General features: G+C 39.9%; 1 protein-coding gene across 3 annotated transcripts in view; it reads left to right on the forward strand.

The window, feature by feature from the left end:
- NCOA7 (nuclear receptor coactivator 7) overlaps nucleotides 1-20,549 on the forward strand; it is a 144,884-nt gene that overhangs the window by 19,122 nt on the left and 105,213 nt on the right. For all 3 annotated transcript variants that reach the window (XM_079939509.1, XM_079939511.1, XM_079939510.1), the window contains exon 2: nucleotides 5,986-6,096. In XM_079939509.1, coding sequence (XP_079795635.1) covers nucleotides 6,047-6,096 — 50 coding nt within the window. In that variant the 5' untranslated portion in view covers nucleotides 5,986-6,046. The remainder of the gene's footprint in view (nucleotides 1-5,985; nucleotides 6,097-20,549) is intronic.

The following is a 20,549-nucleotide window of genomic DNA, read 5'->3' on the forward strand; positions in this document are numbered from 1 at the left end:
TGCCTTCTAAGTACAGTTACACAGTGGTTACCTAATTTCCTTGATGCACTGGAACAGTAACTATGTCCAAGAGGGAAATTAGGTCAGTATAATTTGGCTAGGCCACCATTCTCCGAACTTCCTCCCCTCTACCAGCCTTATACGAGAGCCACACCAGACCACGCAGGCCTCCCTGTGTACCATGTGTTCCCTCCCGATGGCTCGTACCATCCTCATTCTGCCTAGTGAGACCAACCTCTTCCGCATTCAGGATCAAACTCCCGTTCCTCCCTCATAGTCCAGCTCTGGCATCATCTGTGGAGCTTCCCTGACCCTCCTTCCCTTCCTGGCAGAGTAGTTGCTTCGACTCTGTGCTGTGTGGTTCCTTGTACCCACCAATATCGGACCACTCGTCTTACCAGCTGATGGGTGTCCGTTGCCTGTTCCACCTGAGCTTCCTGGCCTATGAGTGCTGTCTTTATCTTTGTATCTCCAGCAGAGTCCTTGGTCCATGGTAGATGCTTCAAAAAGGGATCTGCTTGTTTGTTGTTGTTGTTCCGCTGAATGGTTGGTTTTCTGTTAACATTATGGATCTCAGCGTTCACCGCCTCCTCTTCTGAGCCCTTGCTAAGCTGCCTTTAATGATCACGTCTAAAGTTTTGCTACGGATCTATGTGATGTTCTCCACTGTGTAATTTGCACACTCCCTTCTCTATTTTGTTGAAAATTAAAAAGTATTTGCCTCTTGTCAGGCTTTTGGCATTTTCCACATATTCAACAACTCCTGACCCTGCCAGTGATGTTTTAGAAATCTCATTTGCACGTTCTCTTCCTAGAGAGAACTTATAAAGTGATCTGTCTAGCCCAGAGTTGATTCTTCATTTAGAGTATCTAGGAGATTTGATGAAACCTCTGTACTCATCTTAGGTAAAAGAGCACTGAAACCCACATTTGTTTAATTCTTTCAGGTCTAATTTCATTTCCCTAGGCAAAGAATAATGGAGTAAGAGTTGATCAGGTCTCCAGTCATTTTGCCATCCATTGCCTTTGTCCCATTCAAGTGATAGACCACTGGCCTGTCCTTGATCATCACCTTGATTCAGGCATAACTTTTTAGTTCTTTGTTGCCATTAAGTTCTGTTTTCTGTTGCTTTGCTTCTGTGACACACATTTGTTTATCTGGGGGCGTTATCTCCTAGATGCTCCCGCCACATGTTTGTGGCAGACTTTTGTTCTATTTCTGTGTCTTTCTTCCCAGGTTTCTTGTTAAAAGGAGTATTCAAATTTCTGACCTTGGTTAACACTGATATTTGAATACCCTTTACGTGTTTAGATGACAGTATGGCTTTGAGAAAGACTGAACACCTGTCATATTTCAGTATAAGTCTAAGTATTTTCTAGGAGGAAATGTCTGCATAGAACAGTACATTTTGGTCTCTTCCTTATGTGGCCAAATTTAGTGTGACCAAGCCTTAAAGCGTGCTGTTGTCATTATTTCATTTGTATAATAGGAAACCTGTTGTTGGGAAAACAGTTGATGGACATCATGGGTGCTCTGGTGTTTTTCTAGTCCTCGCTGGTTATACCTGAATGAACAAGGAGCTGCAGTGTAGATGTGAAGCCAAAAAGCCACACTGGGCTGTGGGTCCACACTGGTTTGATGTAGTTAGGGAGTCTGGTAGCTCTGTCCTTAAATCCCTTCTAAGTGGTGTCATGGGGAGCATCAAACATTTGCTGGTGACACAGAAAATACTTTGTCTTCAACACAGCTCTTATGAGGTAAGGATTTTGTATGTGCCGGTTTCTTTTTGTTTTTTTGAATAATGAACTGAATGTAGGTTTAAATTGACCATTCTGATTTAAGATTACAAAATAATATTTAAATAGAAGATACATCTTGTGTTCCCTCATACACCATAAATGCAGGAGACTCTTGTAATTATGTAATACACCGTAAATGTAATACACCGTAAATGTAAAAATGTAACACACTGTAAATGCAGGAGACTCTTGTAATTCAGTGTTTGGATGAGTCTAGCGTTTATTGATGTGAGGAGAAAGTCAGCATTAAATGAAAAAAGGGCTTTTAAGAAGCCCATTATAACCACTTATAATGGAAAATGTAGTTCCCATTAGAGACTGATTTAAAGGAGCTCTGGTTCTTCACTGAAGCATGAAGGCTGCTGGGTGGTGCGCTGTGCAAATCATTTTTATAGCGTCCTTTGCTGATTTCTTTCTGGTTAATCTGTTGGTGTGCCTAGACCTGAAAGAACTGCATCTGTCTTGTTTAAGAAATGTATAAATTCCCAGAAATTTAAAAGAAACCAAAGATTTGGATATTTTTTTATTTATCAAATAGAAAATGGAAAAAGAGCTCTGCCAGTTCTAAACAGACACAGCAGCACCAGATGTCAGTTCTCGGATCATTTAATCTTTTCCTCTTGTACTTATTTTTGTCAATATTTTTCCACTGGAACCACATATTAGTTTCTGGCTCAGCTTGCAATATAAAAATTTTCCAATTAGATTGTTATGACTTCATTTTTATTCATGAGGGGAGATCTAATAAACAGAGATCATCACATATGGTGGCATGCAGGAGAGGAACTTTAAAATAAACCACCTGGCCCAGGGCAGGGCAGAAAGCCAGGGTTCTAATTCTATCTGGAGTTCCAGAGAGGCTGGCTTGAACCTACATTCTCCATTTCCAAATAATTGTTAATTTGGGAGGAATCCTTGGATTGATATCAGTTTGCCATATAATTGATCTTATCACCAGGACTGGATTAATTCCTTGCTTAGCTTTTATGTGGCTTTTCTGCCTAGTTCTGTGTTAGGTATTTAGAGAAGTATAAGGAAAGTATGAAACATGATGGTTTTTGACTTGGAGGAACTTTGGTTTGTTTGGGGCTGAGAAGGGTAAGTGAAGTGGCGTTGTCACACAGCGTACGATTAAGTGCCTCACAGTAAGTGATAAGTGACACGTGAAGTACGCTTACACGGCCAAGAGAGAAGGTCACACGAGTGGTCGGGGGAGCAGAATTGGGCCCTTGTGCTGGATCTGGTCAGAAGGAGTGTAGCAAGGTTACCTCAAGCTTGGGAAAAGAGTAAGGATTAAGGTATAGAGTTGGGGAGGAGCCCAGTGGGTTCAGGCCACATGTGAAATGGAGGTTAGGAGAGTTGGACACTCGGCCACTGTTTATCTTTGTTACCACAGTTCTTGAATGAGTACTTCCCTCATTCATTGAGGCGTGGCTTCCATCCCCACTGCTCCACTGAGGCAGTCCTATTGGAGGTCTCAGTGACCCCCATCCTACTCGTGGCCAGGTACATTTGTCCTAACCTGTAGAGTCTACGCCGGGGCGTTGGAGGCTGCTGATTCCAGACCACTCTTTCTAACTCATCTCCAAATGCTTTCTGGCTCCAAAGGTTATTGAAAGACATTGAAATGTACACCAAACTGGATTTAAATCTCTGCTCCACCAAGGCTGGTCATGTTGAACTAGGGAAATTAGTATCTCTCAGCCTCAGTTTAATGGGAGTAAGGATACCTAACTCATATTGTGGGTGTAAGGATTAAAAGAGAGAACATGGGGATAATACGTTGAAATAGTGACTTAACAGAAGGTGGGCATCGTGGTTGGTTTTCTTTCTCTGCCCGTTAGCTACTCTGCCCATCTTGCCCTTTTCATGCGCATACTTATGCTCAGGTATTCCCGCTTTCTGGAATGCTGTCTCTTTTTCCTCTTTACTTATTGAAATCCTCACCACCCTAGAAGGTTTACTTTGTCACCTCAATCAGAATTGAACTTTGTGTCTTCTGGTTTCTTAGTGTTATTGTTCGGACAGCTCCAGGTTACTAACTCCACATTTTATTGTGGAGTTAGTTTAACCAACTGTATCCCATTGACCCGACACTCATCTTAATTTCCCTACTGGTTGGTAAATCCCTTGAGGGCACCACCATGTCAAAGCCATGGAGATCAAGCAGTAAGAGTTGAAACTGTGTCATCCATTGTTTCCATACAGGACCCTGTGCATAGTTGTCATACCTGCAGGGTGTTATCGTACTGTTTTTTTTTTTTTCCCTTAACTACAGCCATATGTTGATAATTTCTAAATCTTTTTCTCTAGCCCTCACTGCACTCCTGTGCTTTACATGAAATCAAACATCTGGTGAATGTTTCCAGTTGACTATCCCATGAACACTCAAAGGCAGCGTGTCCAAAACTGATCTTTCATCTGTTTCTGCCCCCCGCCCCAAATGCATGCCACTTCCTGTAGATTGTATCATATCTTTGGTTTCACAGTCTACCCAGTCCCTGAAGCAGAAACTTGGAAAGCATTTATCATTCCTTTCTGTCCCATGTTGTCTACATGGAATGAGTCACCAAATCTGAACTCATTTGCCTCCTAAATATTTTTTGAACTTGTGCCCCCTCCTTCTGTGTCAAATACTGCTGGCCGAAGTGTGGGCCCTCCTCTCTCTACTAGTTTTACTGTAATATCTTTCTAGTGCGTCCGTTTTCCCCGTTCTCCATCCTCTCAAGTCCATCCTCTGTGATCTGTATGTGTTACACTCCCTCCTCCCCTTTGGTGATGTCTGCCGGGAGTGGTGCCCTTGGGCCAGCGTGATCACTTAGTGACATAGGTGCTGACATAGGTGCAGGGAAGGGGGTGGCAGCACAAAATGCATAGCTAGGATCAAGTTCAAACTCTTCAGCATGACATGAAAGGTCTTCATGACCCTAATCTTGCCTATGTCTTCATCCTTATCTCCCACTGTTGCCCTGCTTCACATTTGATCCTGGAGCAACAGAGAAATATTGTGTCTCCTTGCTTTTGTTCAAGCTGGACTTGCTTCCTGTACCGTTTAACCAGGAACCCATACTCATCCTTGAGATCTTGGTGTATGTGGGGATTGCGGTGGGGTGGGCCCTGCATAAGGCTAAGTGTTCTTCCTCTAGGCCCTGTGCCTTCTTCATAGTGATTTGTATCCCATTGACCTGAAATCCTAAGTGTCTCCCTTGCAAGACAATAAATTTCATTAGGCCAAATATCATGTTTTATTTATCTTTGGTCTCTGATACTTATCACAGTACCTTCCCTGTAATATATATTGTGAATTAAATTGTTTACGGAGTTGAGATGGATAAATAATTTTGATTAATGAAAATTCTTTGCTTTTACTTTGAGACTCATTCAGGGTGAAAAGACAGATTTTAGGAAAGGTTAATGCGGTGCAGACAGTTTAGATTAGTGAACCAGGCAGTTCAAAAATTGGGAAATTTTGAGCAGGGGGATGGCATGGTGAAAGTGATATTTAAGGGAGATTGATCTGGAGACAACCTCTTATTACAGGTTTAAATTGGGTTGCTTCCGGGAAACTTAGGTGAGGGTTGCAGGGGTGGGAAGGAAGGAGTGGCAGAGACAAGCATATAAAGCCATTCTGAAGAATAGCTTCCTGAGGCTTTGAACTTTCATTTCCACATTTGCTTAAGTGGGACGTACTCGCTGGCATGTTTCCGAAGTAAAATAGAGCACTGATTTGTTTTTAAAGAAAGAACATTCTTGTAAGACACCTAAGTGATCCATTTTTCCTCATTATGTATGAGATATATTTGTCATTAATGGCTTCAAAAGAGTGATTATAAATTCAGAAATTTAAAAAAAATTAGCTTCTGCATAGCTAGCCTAAAGCCTTCTAAAGTCAGTGGTTTTTGTTTTAGCACGTTTTGAAAGAATTGTTAATTATGAGGAAAATACTTCAGTTTATTTTTCCAGCCACTTTTTATTTTATAGTTTAACTCTTCCATTCTAACTGTAGTTTCCTGCCCCCCTCCCCTTCCCGCGGGGGCATTTGTATTTCATATATGACTCGTGACTATGCTTACCGGTTAAAGTTTAGCTTCCATTTGTTGGGGCCATGTAGCTCCACCCTGCTTCATTCTTCATATTGCCGTTATAAACTTCTTAATTTACAGTCACTTTGTTATTTTTTTACAGGGTGATGACTCATTGATTAAAAAGGCATTTTTCAAATACTTTGCACTTTTGATTGCATATTATGGATACCAAGGAAGAGAAGAAGGAACGGAAACAAAGTTATTTTGCTCGGTAAGCATTCAGTTTGCAAATTTATATCAGAACTTAAAAAATGTTTGAGGGGACTTTGTTCTTAAAAGTATTACTTGGCATTTTGTGATTTGTGACTGTTCATAAACAGAGCAGGTAACCAGTAGAAGTTAAATGCACTTTGTTTCATCCTTTTTCTTATTTACGCTAGAGAAGTAACATTTGATTGGTTCTTCTCTTTCTGTCCTTGACAGTTCTCTCAGGCCAGTACTGCTCAGGGAATCTAACATTCTATATGCATTGCACTGCAGATTGCTCAGAATCTTGTGTTTAACAACCTACATTGAATTTTAAATCCTAAGTACTTAGTTCCTGCTGCTCTGTAGCTTAATTAGTTGAGTTATAACTAAAAATCTTTGACATGTTTAAAGCTTATTACATTGTGGGGTGTCTATTACTAAAAAGTATTTTTGTAGGTAAATGGAATGGATGAAATTGTATCATTGTAGTATCTGTCATTTTTAAAACTTGAACTCGTCCAACATATGTACATGTGTTAGTATCTGAATAGGAGTAATCTACTATATTATTGGTTACTATTTACAGATTTAACCATCTGTATGGCAGCCACTCACTAATCATAATAACATGAATGGTACATTAAAACATTTATAAATCATTTTGATGACTGGAATGTTTTCAAACTCAGTGTGAGAACATAGGCTTAAAATGATCATTATGGTCTCCTAAATTGAAATACTTCTTAAGAACTAATTCAGCCTCACCACGTCCCCAGCCCCAATATTCTTGTTAAAGATGCACTTCCTGTTTTCCAAACGTAAGTCTTGGAAACTGAAAAACAAAGTTTTTCTTTGATGTTTTTATTCAGAAATTAAGCTAGGTTTTAGATTGTTAAGGAACTACTGTGTGCCAAGTACTTTACTTATTATTTCATTTATCTTCACAATAAACTTGTGAGATAGGTTTTCTCCCTGTTTTATTAATGAGGTAACTCAGAAAGTAAGTATTTTGTCCGTTTCATGTAGTATAAGAGTCAGTATTCAAATATAGGGTTGTATCCAAAGGACATGTTTCACTTAGTAATAGTAAACCAGGAATAAGAACTTTTGGAAAACAAGAGTTATACTATTAATTTTAGTGAATTATTTTTTCCTATTAGGACCGCAGAGAGTGCAAGATTATTTGGGGAAGGAAGAAATCAGGCATCTAATGGGTGGACCATTGAAAGATAGGACACTTAGAATAAACAAGAACTAAATGTTTATTCTGAGATAATTGTAGATTCACATGTAGTTCTAAGAAATAATACAGAGATATCTTATACCTTTCATCTAGTTTCCCACCTTACATAACTATTGTATAATAAATATCACAAGGAAGTTGACATTGATACAGTCCATTAACCTTATTCAGATTGCACCAGGGTTTACAAGCACTGAAGCACTCATTTGTGTATGGGGGTGTGTGTGTGTGTGTGTGTGTGTGTGTGTATTTAGTTCTGTTCAGTTTTATTACGTGTAGATTTGTGTGGCCACCATCACAATCAAGATACAGAACAATGCCATCAAAAATATCCCATGTGCTACCCTTTGTAGCCATATTCACCTTCTTCCTTCTGCCCATCACTCCTGACAACCACTAATCTGTTTTCCATCTCTATAATTTGTCATTTCAAAAATATTACATGAATGGAATCATACAGTATCTAATGTTTTGAGATTTTTTTTCACTTCGTTCAATTCCCTTGGTATCTTAGTCTATTCGGACTGCTGTAACAAAATACCACAGACTGAGTGGCTTACAAACAACAGAAATTATTTCTCGCAGTTCTAGGGGCTGGAAGTCCAAGGCCAGGGAGCCATCATGGTCAGGCTTTATGTCTGGTGAGAGCCCCCTTCCTGGTTCATCAAAGGCCACCTTCTCACTGTAACTTCACGTGGTGAAAGCGGCAAGGAGCTTTCTCAGGCCTCTTCTATAAGTGCACTAATTCCATTCATGAGAGTTCTGCCCCTCATAACCTAATCACCTCCCAAAGACATCCATCTCCTAATACCGTCACATTGGGCATTAGGTTTCAGCATATGAATTTTGGGGGTACACAAACATTCAGATCATAGCACTTGAGATCTGCCCAAGATGTTGTATGTATCAACCGTTTGTTCCTTTTTATTGCTGAGTAGTATTCCATGTTATGGATGTATCACAGTTTTTTAACCCTTCACCCATTGAAGGACATTTGGGTTGTTTCTAGTTTGGGACTGTTACAAATAAAGTTAGGATCATTTGTGTAAAGATTTTTTTGTGAGTGTCAGTTTTAATTTATCTGGGATAAAGGCTCAATGGAATGGCTGAGTCGAATGATAAGTACGTGTTTAATTTTATAAGAAACTGCTGGACTCTTTTCCAGAGTGGCTGTACCATTTTCTACTCCTTCCCATCTGCAATGTATAAATGATCCAGTTTCTTGTCATCCTCATCAGCATTTGGTATTGTCACTCTTTTTTATTTTAACCATACTGAGAGGTGTATGGTGATATCTCATTGTAGTTTTAATTTGCATTGCTTTAATGACTAGTGAGGTTCAACATCTTTTCATGTGCTTATTAGCCATCTGTCCATCTTCTTCAGCACAATGTCTTTCCATGTGTTTTGTTTGTGTTCTAACTGGATTGTTTTCTTACTGTTCAGTGTTGCGAGTTCTTTATACATTCTAGATACTAGTCCTTTGATATGTGGTTTGCCAGTATTTTCTTTCAGTGTGTAGCTTTTCTTTTCAACTTGCTAAAACAGTCTTTTGCAAAGCAAAAGTTTTAAATTTTAATTTTAATGATTCAATTTATTAGTTTTTCATTTTATGCATTGTGCTTTTGGCATCAAGTCTAACGACTCTTTGCCTAGCCCTAGGTCCTGAAGATTTTCTTTCATTTTTTTCTAAATATTTTATAGTATTATGTTTCATACTTAAGTTGGTGATCCATCTTGAGTTAATTTTTATATAAGATGTGAATTTAGGTCAAGATTCTCTCTCTTTTTTTTTTTTGCCTAGGGATGCCTCTATATAGTGATTTCAAAGGCTGTAGTGCCTTCTCAGTTTGCTTCCAAACTGATTCTAACAGTAAAGGTGACTGTGGTTCATGAACAACCTGCTCATGGCTAACCATGTCTTGCTCCTAAGATGTAGAGTGAGGGGAGCCCCTTAAACGGAGAATGCAAGATGAAACTTCTGGAAGAACAGCATACTTTTTTCAACTCAGAAATACAAAATTTAATTGTCATGCTTGCCTTGACCTCTTGTGAAAAGTATTCTAGCAGTGAAAAAGCAAAACATATCCAAAAATGGAGAGTGATCCTAGGAGCATAGGGATAGCAGGACAAGACCAATAGTCAGTGGTACCATTAAAATAGTAGATCACCGTGACTAGTTACTAGGAAATGAGAGAGAGAGAAAAAAGATAAACGTGCAGTTTAGCTACTGTAATGCAGTTGCAGCCCCAAATGGTCAAGCTATTAAAAGCAAAAAGCAAACAAACAAACACACACTCCAAAAACGTTATTATTAGAAAAGAGGCAGCCAAAGTTATAAATCTTTTCAACTACCTCTGACTAAACTGTGGAATTCCATAAAGTGGAATCACCAACTGGACCTGCCTGAAAGCTGGTTTCTGACAACCTAGGGCAGTTTGCTCTGGAGTGTGTGTATACGGGCCCTCCAAGCAAGGTCTCTAGGGAGGAATATAAAGAGTCAGGCCAAGGGTGCAGCCATACCACCTTATGCAAATCTCTGCTAGTGTGCAGAGGAGAGCAAAAGGAAGATTTGCCCTGATTTCTGCCTGCTACCACAATATGTATCAGAAATCCTAAAAATTGCTTTTAACCCCCCCATCCCTTTACCCTTCTGAGTATTTAAATAGTCTCTGTTTTCTTGGTGCACTATTTCACCCTGTGGTTTCATAAACATTGTATGATTGTATGTAGTAAATAATTCTTTACCTACCCCCTTTGTTGATGGTTCTCTCTCTCTCTCTCTCTCTCTCTCTGAAGTTGACATCAAAGCAAAGTTAAGTTTAAAAGGCCCCATTTTATTTTATTTTATTTATTTTTTTAATAAATTTATTTATTTATTTATTTTTGGCTGTGTTGGGTCTTTGTTGCTGCATGCGGGCTTTCTTTAGTTGCGGCGAGCGTGGGCTCCCCTTCATTGCGGTGCGTGGGCTTTTCATTGTGGTGGCTTCTCTTGTTGCTAAGCACGGGCTCTAGGCACGCAGGCTTCAGTAGTTGTGGCACACGGGCTCAGTAATTGTGGCTTGCCGGCTCCAGAGCGCAGGCTCAGTAGTTGCCGCGCACGGGTTTAGCTGCTCCACGGCATGTGGGATCTTCCCGGACCAGGGATTGAACCCATGTCCCTCGCATTGGCAGGCGGATTCTTAACCACTGCGCCACCCAGGGAAGTCCCTAAAAGGCCCCATATTAATAATTTTGGATTGAAATTAGTGATTCGAGGATCACCCAATACTTTCTTTCTTATAATTTATCTTGAAATACGCCTGTGTAGATCTACATGGACATGTGAGTCAGCATCACTACTAGATAAATCTATTCTGGAGTTTTCAGGATCTCCTGACTCTGCCCCACCTGGTTTTCACCATCTTCAGTGTTTTGTACCAGTTGTTTATTACAGATCAAATGATTCATGAGACACTTTTCCATGCTTTTGCAAATAATTTGTATATACAAAATTAGTATATTATATATGTGTGTATTAATTCCTTGATACTTGACAAGTCTTGAAACCAAATGAAAGACTGAATTATTAAAGCAAATTGTACTTTCTGTACTATCCTCTGGAGTGATGGTTATTCATTATGGCCCCTGCTCCGTCTTTCTTCCCTTGTAGTTAGAATGCAGGTATTTTTTTTTTCAAGGGCTCCCTTCTTCCACACTCATTTTGACATTATTTGGCTTTTGCAGAATTTAGTACCCTTGTAGTGATTTTCGTGTAGGTCCCTTTGTGCTCTTTATATATATGTTTCATCCCCAAATATGATTTGACTGCTGTGGAAATTTAGACTCAAGGGGTTTGAATAACTTCACTGAGATTACACAGCAGGTGGGTGAGGCAGCATTTGTGCCCAACTCTGTCCTTCTCCATCCAGAGCTTATGCTCTGGATGCTGCCCAGGGCCATGTGGCAGCTCAGTGGCAGAATGGCGCCCATAGAACACAGGTTACCAGACCTCGTGCTGCTCACATTGTGGGTTGAGTAGATTTCTGTGGGCAGTCCTGGCAGCTTAACATTGATTTATACCACTGTAAATTAATGTGCAGAAATGCATCCTGGATTCCAAAGATCTAAGTTATAAGTGACCTTTTCTAAAAACAACTTGTTTATAACTTGAAGACATCCCATAATCCATGTCTTATGTACTTTATCCATCCGTAACATGGTTAATGTCAGACTGTTAACCAACCAAGGCAATAGGAAACATGCAGTCTGTATACCCCACCTGTGTAAGTCAGTGGTTTGCATTGCAGTGATCCACTTTACACCCTAGGATTGCATCTTGTCTAAAAAGAGTAGTTGCCCATAATAGAAATGAATGCAGAGATAACATTTGGACAGAAAATCTCAGCTTGCCCTCTTGGTCAAGTCCAGAGTCTAAGATCCAGCAGAAGGCGTCACCTGGATGTGCCTGGCCAGTTGATCTGCAGCACTGCTGAGGACAACAGGGAGTGCTCCCAGCTCCAGCCCCACGGAGGCAGTCTTTGAACCTTAGGGGAAGAGCCGTCTCTTTGTGGTACAGCTGGGCTAAGAATGCATATACCATGTGGGTGGAGTGGTGTGGTGTGGACTCTTGCCCTTCCTTTAATAAACAGTCGCTAATTGTTTTTTCCTGCTAGCCAAGGACCATTAGAGAAGAAACTTAGTATGTCCCAGATTTGAGGAAAAACCCTATTATTACCAGTTGTTGGATTCAGACATTGTCATATTGCAGAGTTTAATTGAGTTGGTATATGAAAAGCAAATAGACCCGTTTTAAGTGCTTGGTACATGTAAACTCTATACCTTCTTAATATTTGGTTAATATCTTCTCAGTTTTACTATGCCTACTGATTCTAAAGTTAATAATAATAACACTTGTGGTGCTTTATAAAGTGCTTTCATGTGCATTCCCTCACTTCAACCTCACCATGATCCTATGAATAGATAGAATTGCAGATGATGAATCTGTAGTTTGGAAGGTTAAATAACTTGCCTCCAGTCACTTACCCTTTAAATGGAGGGTCTGGCCCCTGAACCCCAGTCTGCTTTGTCTGTATCTCTGATTATTTTTCTTCATTCCATGTTGTATCAGTTTAAACAGCATTAAACATTAATTTTTACTTTGAGAGGGGGATTAGAACATATTCATAGCATCATAAGTAGGGGAAGTTGTATATGGATTTGGAAGTAAATGTTCTAGTTAACTTTATTGGAAACCATATCTGATTTCAGTTTCTAAGAACCATCCTAGAGGGCTGTTGGCGCTGTTAGGGACACATGCCTGTAGTGGTCCGTAGCCCTATCCAAGGACAGTCTCGTGTGTGACCTTCTGAGCTCCTATTTGCTGTTTATGTGTTTACAGTCATTTTCCCCCCAGATGGGCCATCTGGAGGGAAGGGACTCAGCAATAGTTCAGTGCTCTTTCCTTGTGCCTTGTTAAGTACCGGTTGACATATAACAAGTGTTAAGTTTTTTTGTTTTTTATTGTTTTTTTGTGGTACGCCAGCCTTTCACTGCTGTGGCCTCTCCCGCTGCGGAGCACAGGCTCCAGACGCGCAGGTTCAGCGGCCATGGCTCAAGGGCCCAGCCGCTCCGCGGCATGTGGGATCCTCCTGGACCGGGGCACGAACCCGTGTCCCCTGCATCGGCAGGCGGACTCTCAACCACTGTGCCACCAGGGAAGCCCGTTAAGTATTTTTTGGCCAACTGACAGATTGAGAATATTTAAAACAGCTTCTTTAATGTAGGATATAAATGGTTTGTGAGTCTTAATTTTTGTCACTGTAAATTTTTCAGTATTCAGGAATTTTATTAATCTTAAAAAATTGAGAATATTTTAAAACCATTTCCTGTGAAAAAGCTGTGTGTGCCTTACTTGAAAATATTACTGATTACCAAGTAAACACTTGCCTGAGCTGTAATGTCTTTTAAGGCTTATGTTTCCTATTTTCTTGATTTGAATTCAGATCAAGTGGCTCTTAAGGGAATATTTACATATTGCTTGTCATTCATTACTGGGAAAAACAGCCATGGCCAAGTTTGACCTGCTAATGCTTTCAGGAAATCATTAACTTTTTTTTTTACAGATTAAAAAAAATGCATATAAACATTTAGCCATTAACAGTTAGACTCATGCTTTTGGCTTCATTTTTAAAGAACAGGCAGAGTTACTTGATTTAATTCCATGGAGAATACTGCTTTTCAAGCTGTAGGTTACCAACCCATTGGGGTGTCATGAAATCAATTTAGTGGATAGGAAACAGCATTGTTTTAATGGAATGGAATAGAATAGATCAATCTGGACTGAGCTAGACTGAATAGAAAATATCAGCATCTGTTGTATGTAGTCAGAATAAATAATATTTCATGAAAATTTTCTTTTAAATATTTATAAGGATGTTTATATTGAATCACAATTAAAAATTTATTTTTATTTTGGGCCATATTGAACAATGATTCATTGATTTAGAGGATTCTTTGGTGCTTAGTATACTGGCAGTGAGGTTATTTTTCCTCACTGAAGAATAAATTTCCTTGATCTAACACACATCAACCAATTGCTCAAAGAAAGCTGTACATAAGATACTTGTTATATAAATATACTTTCCCACTGTGCAGTGTAATGGGTCTAACTAATTTTAAGGATAAATGACAAGCATGTCTCTGTTTAACCTGAAATTCCCTTGCTGATCTGGACTGTCCCAGATCCTAGAGCGAGACCCAAGGAAACTAATTCAACAAAACCACCAGATGGAACTAAGCTCAGGCAACTTCTGCTTTGGGGCCTCCTGGAGGTTTCTTCTCTGTAGGACTACTTACTGTCTGTGGAGCTGTATAGTTTTCTTTTCTCTTAAATGAGAATAATAATAGTACCTACCTTTTAAGATTGTTGACAGGATTGACTGAATTAAAATGTATAAAGTCTTTGTAATAAGCACTATTGAAAAATAAGCACTAATGAATTTTAATATAAAAGCATGCTGCCTAAGTAAGGAATATAGGAATAAATGAGAAATTGAGAAAAAGCAAGAATAAATATATAGGCATAAATTTGGTGTACATTTCAGGGAGTTTATCCCTTGAAACTTGTCCATGCTCTAGTCATGGCCTTCAGTGAAAGGCCGAAGACATGACTCCAAGACACAGAAAGACCAAAGCATGTGAAAAGTACATGGTTTAAGCCACCTCCTTCCTTTTTTTTTTTTTTTTTCCTCTTTCTTAAATGTTGTTGCTGACAGTCAAGAAAGACTTCAGCTGAACTCACTCCTGAGTTTGGATTTAAATTTGACACGATTGGCTCAAGATACTCTTGTCACATGCATTTGAAACCGTTCATTGTTGCTGGTACAACAACTTTTCAGCAAGAGAAAATTGAGTTCTGAACCAGAAAATGCTTTGTGCTCACAGCTCTGAAAGTTCATCGCTCATGCTTGTAGTCCAGCATGTTGGTGATTTTAATAGAAATTTCCTGTCTTCCCCCCGCGCACACACACAAATTCATATCTGAAAATTCCTACAGTCTTCACCCCCTCTAACTCATAAGTCAAATGCTGATTGCATTTCCTCCCTCACATCCTCCCACATTAGTCTTCCTGAGGTGCACTTCAGATATGTCACTTCTGCATTCCCAGTTCTTCCCTTGAATTTGAGGTTCTGCTCAATACGGCTCATTCCTACCTTTCTGTCTTTATCTCCTACTTCGATTTTCTATACATGTCTTACTCTTTGCCCCCCTCAGAACTTTGCTTTCATCATACAAAGAGCTGCCCTTCTCGATCCTCTTTTTATTTACAGTGATGTCAAACCCATCACTCTGGCACACCCATCTTTAATTATGACATTGTCTCCTTGAGGCCTTTCCTGTTTCATTTAATCCTTCACCACCACCCACACACATAACTAGATGTACCCTCCCTTGCCACTTGAGCCAAGGCATTACTAGGCTTCCTTATCCCTTTTCTTGAGGCCCTTAGCATAGTCTATCTTTGGATACACCCAGTAGCACTCTCATCTTCTCTGCCTTATTTGCTTGTGTTATTTATTGTCAGTTCTTTTTCGTTTTTATATTCCTCATAGGGTCTAGCTTCATGCCCTGCGCCTAACAGTCATTCACTCTGAATGATAACCAACATGTACTATGTAACAGAGATTGATTTGTGTACTTGTCTAATCTCATAATTACCCTGTTATCATCCTAATTACAGACAAAGATGCTAAGCTGTATCATAGATGTAATTTGCCCAAGGTCACATAATTATGAAGTAGCAGATCTAGGACTCAACCCTGGTATGCCTGACCTCACAGACCACAATCTTAATTATTATGTCATATTTTTCAATAAACTATGTTGAATTGAATTTCATAGAACCTTATCAGTTACCCATAAATAGGACTCACTGATCTAAATGATACAATAATTAAATGTGTTTAAGTACTAAACTGATATTTTCTGATTTTCCGTGTAGAGGAATTATTAGGAACTTTGGAACAAGTTAAGGAATCTCTGCTCTTTCAAGGAAACTTTGTAAGTCCCTACATACCAGTGAAAAAGTCAGCAATCTCCTGACCTTCCTCTGTAGTTTGGAGGTATACCAAGGATTCCCCTATTATTTCTTCTCTAAGTCAGAGTTGGAGGCCCTAACAGGTGAAAATCTTCCAGCTTGGTCACTTCTGTTGTAAAGACGATTACCTGGTGCTTGTGTCACAGGGCATGTGTTCATGCATTTTTACTTCCCTCTTCCTTCATTTACTATTTTAAATAAAGTTTGCATAACCAAAATGGTTAATGTCCCATTTTTTTTTCTGTACTCATTTTGTGGTATATTATGCCAGTGAACATGCCGCAGGCTTGCCTACTTGTTTTAGCTTTTTGCTTCTCACACGTAAATGAAAACAGTATTGAAAAGGATAGTGGGCCAGGTTTAAAGAGACTGGGCAAGATGTAGGGTGGCCTATGGTTTGCAAATGTGATTCGGCACCAAATAAAACAGACAGATGAGTCAGCACCACAGAGCATGAATCTGAGTGTCCTATGGATGAGAAGGGAAAATGTTAGTTGGATTGGGGGGCCTGGATCTCTTCCCAAAGCAAGACGTGATCTAGCATCTGCTGAGGCAGAAGGTGCTGGAGAGCAAGGAGGGCTTTTTTTTTTTTTTTTTAAAGAAGATGTTGGGGGTAGGAGTTTTTATTAATTAATTTATTTATTTTGGCTGTGTTGGGTCTTCGTTTCTGTGCGAGGGCTTTCTCTAGTTGTGGCAAGTGGGGGCCACTCTTCATCGCGGTACACGGGCCCCTCACTATCTCGGCCTCTCTTGTTGTGTAGCACAGGCTCCAGACGCGCAGGCTCAGCAGTTGTGGCTCACGGGCCCAGCCGCTCCGCGGCATGTGGGATCCTCCCAGACCAGGGCTCGAACCCGTGTCCCCCGCATTAGCAGGCAGATTCTCAACCACTGCGCCACCAGGGAAGCCCGAGGGCTTTTCTTAATGGTTCCATTACTAGAACCGTGCAACTGATTTCACTTGGAGAAGAATCAAAGGTGACTTTGAGGTGGATATATCATGTACTGAAATGAGAAATGTAGCTTGGTGGTTTTGAGACAAGATTTCTTTAGGTGTGAACAGAGGGTATGATGTACATATAGAAGAACCAGAAAACAAGGCTATGGAGTACATCACAATTTTAAAATGGTATTTATTAATGTACTTATGGAATACTTGACAAACTAGATGGCCAAAATATGATCCTGTGAACTTAGGAAATGGTTAGAGGCCAGTTATCCGTGCTTAAGATATTCTTTCTATACTTAGAAAAAAAGCAGCCATGAAACCTAATTATATTTCTAAATCACTCTGTGGCATTTAAAATACAGTTTGCACATACATGTTCAAGAACACATCTGTTGTACGAAGCAGAATAGATTCCAAATGGACTGATCCTGCTTTTTAGGTGGCATGATTTGAATCACATTACTGTCATGGATGATTTGAGCTAGGTCATCAATCTTTCCATTAACTTTTCCTGTGTATGTGAAAATGTTCCTGTTGATTATGACAGCCTTGGTGCTTGTTCTTCACAGTTTAGAGCTTGAAGAGATTTGGGTTTAGAAGTTGTGTAATACATAATTTAAAGCAGATGAATTTCGATATTTCAGATTAATTTTGTTAGCACAGCAGAAAGCTGAATGGTAATTTGGTTATTTCATTTTCAGAAGGTAATTGAAGCAGATGCTGGTGAGGTCATTGGGGACTGAGCCATCTCCATTTCAATGGCTCCATCATTTTTTTTAAGTGGGGGATAATTCCTTTTACTTTGCTAAATCAACTGCTTTCACTAGATACTGAGAGAAATTTGATTTTTTTTTAACTGCAACTCTGAGCTTATGTAATCAGGATTTCAGGATATTTTTTCTTTTATAAGAGTAGATGTATTTTAAATGTAAAAATGAGTAATATGTCCACATTATATATATGAAAACATAATTTTTCTTTTATAAGAGTATATGGATTTTTTAAATAAAAGAAATGTTATAAACACATGTATTTATCTTTAAGTGAAATTTGCACTGTCTTAACAGGTCATTGAAAACTTAAAATTATAAAATTGATTGAGTTATAAACCTAATCTATATAATCTTTACCTTCCTGTTTATTTTATTTTATTTTATTTTTTTTCGGTACGCGGGCTTCTCACTGCTGTGGCCTTTCCTGGTGCGGAGCACGGGCTCCGGACGCGCAGGTCCAGCAGCCATGGCTCACAGGCCCAGCCACTCCGCGGCATGTGGGATCCTCCCGGACCAGGGCATGAACCCGCATCCCCCGCATCGGCAGGCGGACTCTCAACCACTGCGCCACCAGCGAAGCCCTTTCCTGTTTATTTATTTATTTATTTATTTATTTTTGCGGTACGCGGGCCTCTCACTGTTGTGGCCTCTCCCGTTGCGGAGTACAGGCTCTGGACGCGCAGGCTCAGCGGCCATGGCTCACGGGCCCAGCCGCTCCGCGGCACGTGGGATCCTCCCGGACTGGGGCACGAACCCGCGTCCCCTGCCTCGGCAGGCGGACTCTCAACCACTGCGCCACCAGGGAAGCCCTCCTGTTTATTTTTAATGCATAGGAAAATCTTTCCCTAATTTTGAATTTGGTTTTTATATTATTATCTGATACAAGTAGATACTTAAGACATCCCCTAGTTCTCTGATCTAATCAAAGGTAAGACTTTATTAGAGTCATTTGATGTTTATCATTGAATTTGAAGTATATTGTGTTAGGAGGAGAACCTTACGCATTGCTTATGTCTCAGACAGACCTTATGTGCCTGCACCTGTTAAGCCCAGAGGACAGAGTGCCAAACACAACAAATGTGGGTCTTGCTCTTATGGAGATTACTTTTCACAAGGACATTAAAGAAACACATAAATGCATATGTCAATAGAAATTGCAGTGTTTGCTCTGAGGGAAAATAACAGGATGTTATGAAAGAATTGCAAGGGAAGTATCCACATTAGACAAGAGTGATGTTCAAGAAAGAACTCTGGAGAAAAATGACATTTAAGCAGATCTTGGGTATGAGCATGAATTTCCCACATGATCTACATATTTAGGTGAAGGACTGGGGAAAAAGGAAGGGAGCGACTATTCTAAGTAGGGGGAAACACTTAGACTTCACATCTTTAAGGTGGGAAAAAGCTTGGCAGGTTCTTGGATCTGCAAGAAGGTCAGTGTGGCTGGAAGAGAGTACATTTAGTGAGGATAGTTCAAGAAGGGTGGAGAGTAATCTGGGCAGGTCGTTCAGGGCCTTGTTGGTGATGTTTGGGAATAAGGATTAAGCATGAATGGAGATTCCATGACATGAAATGGGAAAACTAGAAAAGTAACAATTTTGAGAGGGAATCTCAAGACTTTAAGTTTGGATGTGTTAAGTTTGAGATGTCTATGAGACATCCCAGTGGAACCATTGTATGTACAATTAATTGGATATGTGAATCTGGAGTGAAAACAGAATGGTCTGGGCTGAGATAGATATTGAAGAGTTGTTGGCCCCAGCCATAGGAATGGATGAGATCATGTAGGGAGAGTGTAAAGTGAAAAGAGAACAGAAGGAATGGGGAACAGAATTGGGTAAACCCAACATATAGTGATCTAGTAGGATGAAATCCAGCAGAAGTGGAATCACAGTAGTCAGGAGAACAGAGCAAGCATTTGAAGAAGGAGAGAATGATCAGAAGTTTTGAAAGCAGAGAGTGGTAAATTGAGATGTGGACTGAAAAGTATCCATTAAGTTTGGCCACTTGGAAGTCATTGATGATTTGAATAAAAGCAGTTTCAGTACCATGATGGGAGAAGCCAGTTTAATGTAAATGGGGAATAAGGGAGTGGAAGCAGAACTTCTAGGCAGTTCTTCTCGGAACTTGTCTGGGAAGCGAAGCCAAAAATTAGGGCCATGGCAGGAGGGAGATGTGGAGGTCAAGGAAGAGTACGTTTTTGAAGATGGAGGAGGAAGAGAAGCTATTTGAGCATGTCTGTCAGGTAATGGATATGATCATTCAGACAGGGCGGTCCCTCACAGAGGCTAACTTAATGACTGACCCTTGTGTAGAGTCATGAGAATATTAGCAGAGCAATAAAGCAGGAGATAAGCCACACCAGGTCGCCTGTACTCTGTCCATCCAGGGTCTATAAGGACTTTATTGTCTATATTGATGATACCACCCTCTCCTTTGCTGATTGCTCACTGTGTGCCAGGAGCTTTACAGATTTGACCTCGTTTAAATCTCAGGACAACCCCTGGGCTAGATGATGGTATTTTCCTCATTTTGACGGATGAGGAAACAGGCTCAGAGTGGTTTAGTGACTTCCCAAGTTATACAGCTAACAAGTAATGGAGCCGGGAATTCTTCCTTCTTGTGTCCTACTCCAAAGCCTTCATGAACCGCTACCCCCATAGCACCCTCCAAGTATAATATAAAAATAGAATAAATCTGTTCCATAATAGAAATGTTCAGTTGTAATATCTTCATTGAAAACTTTATAGAAATTTTCCCATAAAAGGTTTTTTAACAGTTACTTAAATAATTTATTAGAATGTGCCCTCTTTGGGGTATATATCCAAAGGTAGTTGGAGAATTCCTAAGTGTTTAAGTTTATAGAACCTTTGGGTATTATTTTAAGAAACAGATGTACCAGCTTGGAATTAGAGTACCTTGGTGGTATTAACT

The sequence above is a fragment of the Stenella coeruleoalba genome (genome assembly GCF_951394435.1).
Source record: "Stenella coeruleoalba genome assembly, chromosome: 12".
NCBI lineage: Eukaryota > Metazoa > Chordata > Mammalia > Artiodactyla > Delphinidae > Stenella > Stenella coeruleoalba.